This window comes from Macrotis lagotis, chromosome 7 (assembly GCF_037893015.1).
Source record: "Macrotis lagotis isolate mMagLag1 chromosome 7, bilby.v1.9.chrom.fasta, whole genome shotgun sequence".
Lineage (NCBI taxonomy): Eukaryota > Metazoa > Chordata > Mammalia > Peramelemorphia > Peramelidae > Macrotis > Macrotis lagotis.
The window spans coordinates 218,621,754-218,634,252 of NC_133664.1; the positions used below are offsets into that span (position 1 = coordinate 218,621,754).

Below are 12,499 nucleotides of genomic sequence, written 5' to 3' on the forward strand. Positions count from 1 at the left end.
AATACTTCATTTTCATTCAGCATGGTGTTTGAGAGAGTTAGGAAAGACTTGGGTCTTAGTCCCATCTCTTAATACATACTGGTTTTGTGTCCTTGTGCAAATCAATGTCCCAGATGACTTCCTTATGTCTTAAATTGCCTATCTGCATCATTGAAGGGAATTTCCTCACCAGGAGTTCTTATACCATTGAAATCACAAAGTCCAGATACTAAGTATAATTTAAGTATAAGTGCATATTAACCCTGAAACCTTAATTATATGTTTTTTATACTATTGTTTAAATTAAAGATTAAACTTTCTTTTAGGAGTCTTCTAGCTAAGTGCAATCTGCATCTGTTCTTTGTAAGAATTTTAATGAAGGAGAAATGCCTTGTTATACCTAGAAGATGAAGTAAATCAGATACTTAGGCACAGTACAATCGAGAAATGAAATTAGTGTTAGACCCAAATAGCCATAGGTAAAAACCCTTTACTAATTGCTATTACATTTTTTTTCCAGCTATTTAGATCAACCCTGTTATGAAACCATCAACAGGATTAAACTTTATAGTGATTCTTTAGCAAGATATGGCAAGAGCCCATATCTTTATCCACTCTATGGCCTTGGAGAGCTGCCCCAGGGATTTGCAAGGTAAAAACTCATATTTCTGAGACCTGCATATAAATGTAATCTTCTAAATAAGCTGAATAAGTTAATATTAATGTGTGTCATGGAAAACTTCATTGAGTTGATATCTCACAAAGAGGGTATCTGCCTTGTCTGACCTTTTTGGAATTATATTTCCTTGTTTGTTTCTTTTACATAGCCTTTGCAATAGAAAATTTTTATTCTTTGAGTGATTTGATCTTTGGGGAAAACAGAATATTGATAGCCAATTTAAACAATGTGAGAAATAATATTTTGGTTCAACAAGTATGACTATAGCACAAAATTGAATTTTCTTACATGGCTTGGTCCTAAAGTCAATTCTAGAATTGCTGCTACATCATTGCGTTAAATATGCATTTTACTGAAGTGATTTCTATAGTCTAACATTCATTTGAATATTTTAAATTCCAAAACATTTTTAGAAAGTCCCATTGTTTAAATCATGGTGTTCAAAAATATTTTGTATTTTCAATCTTGAAAATATTTTCTGAATTTGCTATAATAGTAAATGAGGCATTAGAGGGAAATGGAACCAGGAGTTAACAGTGCTTTGGTTCCAACCCTCTGCTATTTACTCTTTGTGTTATCATTTTGAATTGACCTTTAATGAATGTCTTTTTCTTCTGTGTAAAATGAAAGAACTAGATCTCTCACTTGAAGTTAAATTTTAAGAGTCAGAAACCTTAAAAGATTTCTGGTAGAACAGAATGCATGTTACCAACACGTCTCTGGCATTTATAGGAGTAATATTAATTCCTTTTGACTTTGAAATAAGTGTTATCTTGCAGAAATTCAATCAGTAACATTTATTGAATCTTCTACCTTTCAGGAATTTACATCTTGTTGAGGGGACAAAAGATTAAGCAAGATGGAGATATCACTCTGCTCCCCTTACTCTCTTTTCTTACTTTACCAAGTAAGAAAAACATCTATAGTCAAAACAAAATCTCTCTTTGGTCAAAGCTAAAAAATTAGGTTCCAGTAGTTTTGTTTTGCCAAGCTAACCTCATAAAAAATTCCGGAACCCTTACATTGAACTTTGGTGATTGAGTCAGACACAGTACTTCTCATTTCTAGTTTTTAGATCACCTTAATTGGTAGTAGTTTACCAGGGGTGATCAATATTATTAAGAATGCAATTTCCCTTTACTTATCATTAATGTTTTCTTATGGGGACACTTGTAATCAACTTTATGTGGTTATGCATGCAAATTCTGATTACTAAGCTTCCTTGAATTTAAGTCTCTAAGATGGGGGCTTTTATTTTTTGGCTTGGACCCATAAGAATTCTTTTCCCCAAAAAACCTTCCTCTCTTTTAAAATTTAGCCTAATTTACTAATTTATTGTTACTGTTGAAGTTAACGTCATCCTCATTGTCATTTTTGGCTTGCAAGCTTGGTGTTATCCTTGGCTTATTTTTCTTATTGCCCAATTCTTATAGTTAACTTGAGTCATTTTTACCTTGGTTTTGTTTCACAAATACCTCTCTCTACTGACTCTGCCACCACCCTGGCATAGGCACTTCACTCAGCCAGTAGGTCTTTCTGCCACACGTTCTCCATTCCATCTTTCACTAAGCTGGCAAAGTGTTCTTTTTTTTTCCTATACCTTTTTTTAATTTATTTTTATTAAAGATATTATTTGAGTTTTACAATTCCCCCCCCCAATCTTACTCTCCCCCCCACCTCCCCACGTAAAGCAATCTGTCAGTCTTTACTTTGTTTCCATGTTGTACCTTGATCCAAATTGGGTGAGATGAGAGAGAAATCATATCCTTAAAGAAGAGACAAGAAGTCTAAGAGGTAACAAGATCAGACAATAAGATATGTTTTTTTCTAAATTAAAGGGAATAGTCCTTGAACTTTGTTCAAACTCCACAGCTCCTCCAAAATTGTTCCCAATTGTTGCAGATGGAATGAGCAGTCCTTCAAGGTTGAGCATCACTCCCATGTTGCTGTTAGGGTGTACAGTGTTTTTCTGGTTCTGCTCATCTCACTCAGCATCAGTTCATGCAAATCCCTCCAGGCTTCCCTGAAATCCTGTCCCTCCTGGTTTCTAATAGAACAATAGTGTTCCATGACATACATATACCACAGTTTGCTAAGCCATTCCCCAATTGAAGGACATTTACTTGATTTCCAATTCTTTGCCACCACAAACAGGGCTGCTATAAATATTTTTGTACAAGTGATGTTTTTACCCTTTTTCCTCATCTCTTCAGGGTATAGACCCAGTAGTGGTATTGCTGGGTCAAAGGGTATGGACATTTTTGTTGCCCTTTGGGCATAGTTCCAAATAGCTCTCCAGAAGGGTTGGATGAGTTCACAGCTCCACCAACAGTGTAATAGTGTCCCAGATTTCCCACATCCCTTCCAACAATGATCATTATCCTTCCTGGTCATATTGACCAATCTGAGAGGTGTGAGGTGGTACCCCAGAGAAACTTTAATTTGCATTTCTCTAATAATTAATGATTTCAAGCATTTTTTCATATGGCTATGGATTACTTTGATCTCCTCATCTGTAAATTGACTTTGCATATCCTTTGACCATTTGATCTTGGTTACAGTGGTTTTATCTGTGCAAAAGCTTTTTAATGTAATTGAAATCATCTAGTTGGTTTTTGGTGATGTTTTGCAACTCTTCCTTACTCATAAACTGCTCCCCTTTCCATAGATCTGATTGTTTTTTATATATCTAAGTCCTGTAACCATTTGGATCTTATCTTGATAAAGGGTGTGAAGTGTTGGTCTAATCTAAGTTTCTTCTATATTAACTTACAATTATCCCAGCAGTTTTTATCAAAGAGGGAGTTTTTATCCCAATGGCTGGACTCTTTGGGTTTATCAAACAGCAGATTACTATAATCATCTCCAAAGTGTTCTGATAGGTATGTTCATATCACTTCCCCTATTCAGTCACCCATTAGCTACCTGTTACCTTTAGTACCTCTGTTAAATTTTTAAAGTCCTTCATAACTCCTTCCTACCTTTTCAGTCTTCCTAAACCTTATTTTCTATATAAACATTTTGTTTTCCAATTAATTAATAGTAGTTTCTACCTTTCATTTTTTGGTAAGGTTTTGAATTTTACACATCATCCCCCGCCAAGGAAGGCAGTTTGATAATATTTACATTGTTTCCATGCCATACATTGATCAAAATTGAATGTGTTGAGAGGAAAATCATATCCTTGAGGCAAAAATAAAATATTAGAGATAGCAAAATTATGTAGTGCATAAGATAATTTTTTTTTAATTGAAGGTACAGATAGTATTCTCCATTGCAGATAACCTAAAATTGTCCCTGATCATTGCACTGATGGAATGAGCATTGATCATCACCCCCTGTTGCTGTTAGGGTGTCAAATGTTCTTCTGGTTCTGTTCATCTTGTTCAGCATCAGTTCATGCAAGTCTTTCCAGGCTTTTCTGAAATCCCATCCCTCCTGCTTAAATCTTAAACTAGCTGTCCTTTGCACCTGGAATTCTCTTCTTTCCTTCTCTCTTCTTCCTGGCTTTCTTCAAATCCCAGCTAAAATCTTGCTTTCTACAGGAAGCCTTTCCAGATCCTCATTTATTCCAATGGTTTTCCTGTTGTTGTTTGTCCTTTATTCCTTTTTTTATATTTTTGTTATTTATTGTATTTTAACATTGTACTTTCCAATTGTTGCTTTCCAATTGATAATTTTTTCTTTTTTTTTGCATTGTTTTATTTATTTATTTACTCACTCATTTATTTATTTAAATTTAATGTTTATTCTCATTTTGTAGAATTAATGTTATTTTTACATTAGTAAAATATTCTTGTTTAAGAGTGAACTAGATACTGCCTCCCCCCATAAATATAGACTTGCTTCAGTGATAAAGTAAAGGGGAGAGAAAAAAATTAAAATTAAAAAAAATAATAGTAATAATTGTAGGTATGGCCAGGTGGAGCTATGGACGGAGCACCAGCCATGGAGCCACGAGCACCCGAGCCCACATCTGGCCCCGTACACCCAACAATCACCCAGCCATGTGATATGCAAGCCACCCGAACCCCACTGCCCTGCAAAAACCAAAAAAAGAGGGAAAAAAGACCCTAAATAAAATAAAATAGTAATAATAAGTAGAGGTGGCTGGATGGTGGACAGAACATTGGCCCTTGAGCCAGGAGCACCCAGGGCCAAATCCGGCCTCAGACACCCAAGTATCACCCTGCTATGTGGTCCCAGGCAGGCCACCCAGCCCCATTTGCCCTGCACCCCCCCAAAAAAATAATAATAAAAGATGTGCTTGAGTCTTTGTTCCAACACCAACAACTCTATTGCGGGTGGATCACATTCTTTATGATAAGTCCATCACAAAAGTTAATTCCATATTTTTCCAACATTGCCATTGTTGATCGTAACTCCCTCCTTTCTTATTTCTCCACTACCATGTACTATATTTTCTCTCTCCTTTCACTCTGACTCTGCTGTAGGGTCACTGAGTGGTGCAGCAGACAGATCCCTGGCCCTGGGGTCAAGGGGCCCTGAGCCCTCATACCACCCCTTAGGCCCAGAATCCACCTGGCCCTATGGTCCCAGACAGGCCATCCAATCCCAGCCCCTTGCAAGAAGTTAAAAAGTAAATGTGTTACATCTGACCACTTTCCCCCCATGGTCCATCCTCTCCTCCTTTATTCACATCCCCACCCCTTCCCCTGCTCCCTGCTCCTTCTTACTCCAGATGTCTATACCCCAATGAGTATACTTGCTGTTTCCTCTCCTAGCCACCTCTGATGAGAGCAAAGGTTCCCTCATTCCCCCTTGCCTTCCCCCCCTTCCATATCATTGCAATAGCTCATTGTAATAAATAAAAATCTTATTATATGAAATATCTTGGCCTATTCCCCCTCTCCTTTTTCTTTCTCTCATTACATTTCCCTTTTTTTCTATTGACTCCATTTTTACACCATATTTTATCTTTGAATTCAGCTTTCTCCTGTGCTTCAACTATAAAAGCTCCTTCTACCTGCTCTATTAACTGGGAAGGTTCATATGAGTATTATCAGTGTCATTTTTCTATGCAGGAATACATGCAGTTTATCCTCATTAAGTCCCTCATATTTCCTCCCTCTCCTCCAATCTCCATGCTTCACCTGAGTCCTGTATCTGAAGATCAAACCTTCTGTTCAGCTCTGGCCATTCCAAAAGGAACATTTGAAATTCCCCTGGTTCATTGAAAGTCCATCTTTTTCCCTGGAAGAGGACATGCAGCCTTGCTGCGTAGTTGACTCTTGGCTGCATTCTAAGCTCTTTTGCCTTCCAGTATATTCTATTCCAAGCCCTATGAGCTTCCAATGTAGTTGCTGCTAAGTCCTGTGTGATGCTGACTGCAGCTTCACAGTATTTGAACTCTGTCCTTCTGGCTGCTTGTAATATTTTCTCTTTGACTTGGGAGTTCTGGAACTTGGCTATAATATTCCTAGGGGTTGGTTTTTGGGATCTCTTTCTCAGGGGGATCAGTGGATTCTCTCCATTTCTATTTTGCCCTCTGCTTCTAGAATATCAGGGCAATTTTCCTGTAGTAATTCTTTGAAAATGATGTCAAGCTTCTTTTCCTGATCATGACTTTCAGGTATTCCAATAATTTTTAAATTATCTTTCCTAAGTCTGTTTTCCATATCAGTTGTTTTTTCAATGAGATATTTCACGTTTTCTTCTAATTTTTCATTTTTCTTGGTTTTGAAGTATTGATTCCTGATTTCTGGTAAATTCATCAATCTCCCTGAATTCTATTCTTTGTCTGAAGGATTTGTTCTCCTCAGAGAGTTTTCTTATCTCTTTTTCCATCTGGCCAATTTTGCTTTTTAAAGCATTCTTCTCCTCCATAACTTTTTGAACTGTTTTATCCATTTGACCTAAGCTGGTTTTTAGCTTTCTATTTTCTTCAGCATTTTTTTGGATTTTCCTTGACTAGGCTGCTGATTTCATTTTCATGTTTTTCCTGCATCTCTCCTTTCTTTTCCCAGTTTTTCTTCTAACTCCCTCATTTGATTTTCAAAGTCTTTTTTTAATCTCTGTCATAGCCTGAGCCCAATTTCTGTTTTTCTTAGAGTCTTTAGATGTAGGAGTTTGTGCTTCCTTATCTTCAGACTGAGTATTTTGATCCTTCTTGGGTTCATTTTCAAAATATTTCTCAATTGTGTTCCTCTTTTTTCTCTGCTTGCTCATTTTTCCCAGCCTGCGCCTGTTTTGGGGGTGCTTCCTGAGCTTTTGGGACACTCCCACAAGGGTCTCAGTGTGTGAGGTTCTGTCCTCCCTCCTGGTCTGTGAATAACCATAAGCGCCCCCCTCTGCCACGGGGCTGAGGTGGGGGGGGCCTGCTGTTCTGTGGGGGGGCCTAGACTGTGGTCAGGATCTGAATGTGGTCAGAGCCCCAGAGTCCAGTTCCAGGGGCGGTGGACCGAGCTCAGCAATCTCTTTCACTCCCCTCACTCAGTTCAATGGGCTCATGCCCTGGGGGCTCCTGCTTACCGGCTCCACCTGCTTCTGTTCCTGGATCTGGGCTGCTGAAAAACCAAGCTGCTGGCTGTGTGCCCTGAGGGCTGGGCTCACCGTGTTAGCTGTGGCAGAGGTTCCCCCCCCCCCCCCCCCCCCCGTTCCCCCACTTTGTGCCCGGTGCTCCCTGGGGCGCAGCTCAGGAGACTCCCCCGCTGCTGTGAGCCACGGCTCCTAGCACCCTGGGGCTGCCTCCGGGAGGCTGAAGTTCCTTGGCTCTGGCGGGCTGCCCCTCTGGGGGGCCGCCCCTCCGGCCCGGGGAGCAGAGCCTTTCTGCTCTTCCAGCTTACCTTGAGTAGGAGAACTGCCTCACTGGGTCCCTTTGTGGGTTCTGTCTCTCGAAAATTTAGTTAAAACTTCTTAGTTTCAAAGATTTATGAGAGAGCTCCTAGGACACCCTCCACTCTTGTTGCCATCTTGGCTCTGCCCCCTCCAATAGATAATTAACCTTTGTTAAACAGTTCCCAATTGCATTATAATTAAGTAAAGGCAAGTGTGATAGGCTTGCTCAGATTAATGCCACAATTCAATGACTTGACCAGGGTCACATAGCCAGCACGTGTCAAGTGTAAACTGGGATCTTCCAGGCTCTGAGGCCGACTCTGTCCATTTTACCTTGCTGCCTCTCCTTGTTTACATCTTCCTTGTATCGATCTGAGATACAGTGATCGCTTCTTCTGTTGGTGTTTCCCTTGGCTCTCATCAGCTCCCTGGATTCAGGGATCATCTCAATGCTGACAATGCCCAGGTCGATTTGTCCTTCATTCTTTAAGAAGACCATGACATTAGGGGAGATGCCATGACAAGCTTATAAATTGGATTGGGGGGGGGTTGGGTGGGGAGGAGCTGTGCTAAGCCACCGGCCTCACTTTCTCCTTCAAAACCATCTGCTTCCAGACGGCTAGGTGGCATAGTGGAAAAAGCACCGTCCTTGGAGTCAGGAGTACCTGGGCTCAAATCCAGCCTCAGACACTTAATAATTACCTAGCTGTGTGGCCTTGGGCAAGCCACTTAACCTCGTTTGCCTTGCAAAAACCAAAAAAAAAAAAAAAGATTTAAAAAAAATCATCTGGTTCCAATGGCCAGATATGAATCTGGATGAGTGGAGATGGCATGGCCCTTGGGTGCCAGGCAATCACAGTTAAGTGACTTGGCCAAGATCACATTAACTAGCTGTCAAGTATCAGGCTGGATTCGAATTCCCATCCTCCTGACTCCGAAGTCCAGTGCTCTATCCACTGTGCCACCTAGCTGCCTTAGTTTATCCTGAATATAGCCTATTTGTACACAGTTTTCTTGTTATGCCTCTCATTAGTCTGTGAACTCTTTGAGAGCAGGGACTGTATTTTGCTGTTGTTTGTGTCCTGAGTACTTAGCAAAAGAGCCTGGTATGTAGTTGATACTTAATATTTATTGATTATTGAATGATTTCATAGCCCAATATGGGAGATTCCTCCACTACTACATATCATCCACTTGATTGTTGCTTGTATTCTCAGAATGCTACCTGGCACTTTTTGTAGTTCAAAAACTTAAATGTAAAAATGAAGATGTCAGAAGTCATATTTTATCGAAATAGATTTTTTAGTTCCATCTTTTTTTTTAAGGCTTTTTTTGCAAGGCAAACGGGGTTAAGTGGCTTGCCCAAGGCCACACAGCTAGGTAATTATTAAGTGTCTGAGACCGGATTTGAACCCAGGTACTCCTGACTCCAAGGCCGCTGCTTTATCCACTACGCCACTTAGCCACCCCTAGTGCCATCTTTTAAATGGAAGTGAAATGCTTATAGGACCACTTTTAATCAATTTTATGTGCTATATATGTAAATCTTGATTACTAAACTTACCTGGATCTAAGTTGAGATGAGAGTTGTTTGGGACTAGAGTTAACTCATTTCCCTCTCAAATCCTCCTCTCTCTCTAATTTCCCTATTACTGTTGAGGGTATTACCATACTAGGAAGCAAAGAAACTGTTGGGGAAAACTCATTAGGAAGCTGTCTTTTTAAGAACAAAATAATTTAAAAACCAAAAACCACTTTTCCTAGCCTATCTCAAAGTATAGAGACAGTCAAAAAAGAGAATTTCCATATACATAGAACATGATAAAAGGACAGTAAAAGAAACAGAATCTCCAATTTCCTAGTATTTGCTTTAAAAAAATGAACATATTCCACACATTACTTTCACACATTATAATTCACACATTACTTCTCTGATATTCTTTCTGTTCCATAATTGTCATTCATTTTTCACATCATTGTTTACTTTCTTCTTCTTCCCCTTCTTCCCATGATAATAAATGGGGGTGGGGGGACAAAACTTGCCTGTAAGAGAGTTGCCAAACAAAACAAATCTATGTAGCACCCAGTGTCCAGAAATATATGTCTAAGGAGGTGGGTAACATCTATTACCAGTCTTTTGGAATTATGTTGATTATAGCATTGACTAGATTGCTTAAGTCTTTCAAAGTTCTTTATAATGCTGTTCCTCTAGAAGTCATTTTTCTTAATTGCTCATTTTACCCTACATCTCAGTCTTTGAAACTATTTCATTATTTCTTAGGGTTCAGTAAGAGTCCATTACATTCATTTATCATGGTTTGTTAAGTTGTTCTTCATTTGATGAGTACCCCTTTAGATTCTAACTTTTTGATTTTTTTTATTATAATCAGGACCAGAAAGTGGGGCATTTTTTTAAACCCTTCTGTTGAGTTTGATGCATTTCTACACTAATCTTTTCTTTTATCTGTTTCAAGTAAGATTAGAGTTCACTTGATAATCCACTCCATTCTGCTGTTCTATGTTTGTATACTGTTTTTCACACCTCAGTTATGAAAATTGGCAATTTACTTTTTTTCTCCTCTTCAGACTTTTAGAACAGAGGCAATGTTACTCCAGGACCTGTCTTTCTTAAGAACCCTTTGACGATATTAAGGTTCTGAAGGGAGTTATTTCTTCTCTATTAGCAATAAATCATCATATAGAATCTTTCCAGATTTCTGTGAATTTGTGTTTCATAGCTCCTACTCAAAAAATATCCAAAGTTCTCTGTTACATTAATAGTTCCTGTAGGATCAAACTCAGCTCTCAGGATAAGTTATTCTTTTGCCAAATCTCCCAATAATAGAAACTTTAGGATCCTGACAGTGGTTCCTTGGCACTTGAACTGCTTAGTCATTGTAGTTTTTTGATATGGTGGCTCTGAATTTCAATTATGTCGTTCCTAGGACTATTCCTGTTGCTGAGGCACCTTTTAGGAGGCAATCTTTTTTTCTCTATTTTGTCCTGTAGTTCTAAATGATAGGGTCAATTTTCATTTAATGTTTTCTTATAGTAGAATATCTAGGATTATTTTTTTTAACATGGTTTGCAAAGAGTGCAATGATCCATACAGTTTCTCTCCTTTACCTATTTTCTGGGTCATTTTTGATAACCAGACATCTTACCTTTTCTTGGATTTTCTTCTAGCTGTTTTGTGGATACATTGATTCCTGCTTATTCTGTTCTAGTTTTCAGGAAGTTCACTTGGGTAAGGTTTCTCTTCTAAACATTTTTTCTCTAGAGCTTTAATTTTTGTTTTTTAGTCTTTTAGGTATTAAAGTAGTCCTTGTGGGAAAACTCTACTTTTCCTTTTGCATCTCTGTAGTTTTTCTCCTTTTGGGGAGATCTCTAGATCTACAATACTTTATATTAATTTATGTCTTCTTTGGTTTACTTATCTCCAACTTTAGTTCTTTAGGGCTTTATGCTTGGGCCAGGTTTGGCCCTTTGCTGTGCTTATTGATAAGGGTGATCAGCCTTGCATGATTCTGCCTGTTCCTCCAGATTCCTGTGCTTCTCCCTGCCTAGATGCTTTAGATTTAGAGCACTGGATCTTCAGGACTCTTTCTGATATCCCAAGATCAAATAAATGGTGGAGACTTCAGAGCTCTTAAGGTACCTAGGCTCTCTTCTGGCCTAAGCGTTATCAGGCCTCACTCATCTCCATTCACCACTACCTTTTGAGTTCATGAGGTCCCCACCCTGAAGTATTCTGATCTTCCTAGGTCTTTCTCTGGGGTGAGATGGGGTATTATACTCATTTTTTTCTTACTGGGAGGTTGCTAGCTTCTTTGTCTGTGCTGCCTTTGATGGCAGCCCCTTTTTCCTATTTCCCCATGGCTTCTGGCTGCCTTTTTGTGCAGTTGTGGGGTAGATGATGTAGCTTACTGTAGGTTTTCATTGGGTTTCTTGAGCATTGGTGTGGATCTAGTGTGGATTTCAGGTTTTTCCTGAAATTGATATGTGGGTGCTGGGCAGTCTGCTTTTCAGGCAATCAATCATCATAAAAGAAATGGAGAGGTTTTTATTAACCAGAATAATTCAAAACTTTTACTGAGGTATTTTTTTCCCTTTTATTTATAGGCTAAGTGCCATTTATGGAGGTACCTATATGCTGAACAAGCCAATTGAAGAAATCATTGTAAAAGATGGACAAGTGATTGGTGTGAAATCTGAAGGAGAGGTATTGTAGCTTTGGATTTGGGGATCTAATATATATATTTTTATCATTTAGTGAGTACTTATTTTTGCAGGTTACATTGGATAGCTTCCAGATTGTACAAGAAATCTATAAATTATATATAGAATTTGAACATTGTGAAAAATTACTGATGACTATTTTGAACTTGCTTAGGCATTTAAGTATCATTGACTTTATAATGTCAGCCTTGAGTTTTTACTTTGGATGAGCTTTAATTGTTTAAGGTTGAAATTAGAACATCATTAAATCCCTCCTAATTTTCCCTTCCTGCCCATCATCTCTTTTCACACCTGTACTTGAAGATCAAACTTTCTGCTCATCTTAGTTATTTCATCCAGAAAGTTTGAAAGTGCCCTATTTCATTGAATCATCTTTTCCCCTGAAAGGGGATGTTCAGTTTGCTAGGAAGTCAATTCTCAGTTGTAATCCAAGCTCTTTTGCATTCCAGAATATCATATTCCAAACTGAGTCCTTAATGTAGAAGTTCTTCCATAGTTGAGACCAATTCATATTTTTTTCTTGGAGGCTTTGGATACAGAAATCTTCTCTATCTTCTCTGTATTTTGATTCTTCCTAAATTGTCTATGGTCAGATTTTTTTTTCTTGTTTGCTCATTTAAAAAGCTGCCCCAAGCTTTTGAGGGTTTTTGTAGCTCTTAGCACAGTGCTTGTCACATAGATGATGTTTAATAAATACATATTGACTCGGCATTACTATGCATTCTGATAAATCCTTATTCACCAGTTTCACTCTCTGGATAAGACTAGATTACAACTTTTTACCTCTGACAATTCCATTTGCAC

General features: G+C 38.5%; 1 protein-coding gene across 1 annotated transcript in view; it reads left to right on the forward strand.

Moving 5' to 3' along the window:
• The window catches only part of GDI2 (GDP dissociation inhibitor 2), a 34,569-nt gene that overhangs the window by 19,691 nt on the left and 2,379 nt on the right, over positions 1 to 12,499 (forward strand). Inside the window, exons 6-7 of the mRNA XM_074194912.1 lie at positions 500 to 631; positions 11,579 to 11,678. Coding sequence (XP_074051013.1) covers positions 500 to 631; positions 11,579 to 11,678 — 232 coding nt within the window. The remainder of the gene's footprint in view (positions 1 to 499; positions 632 to 11,578; positions 11,679 to 12,499) is intronic.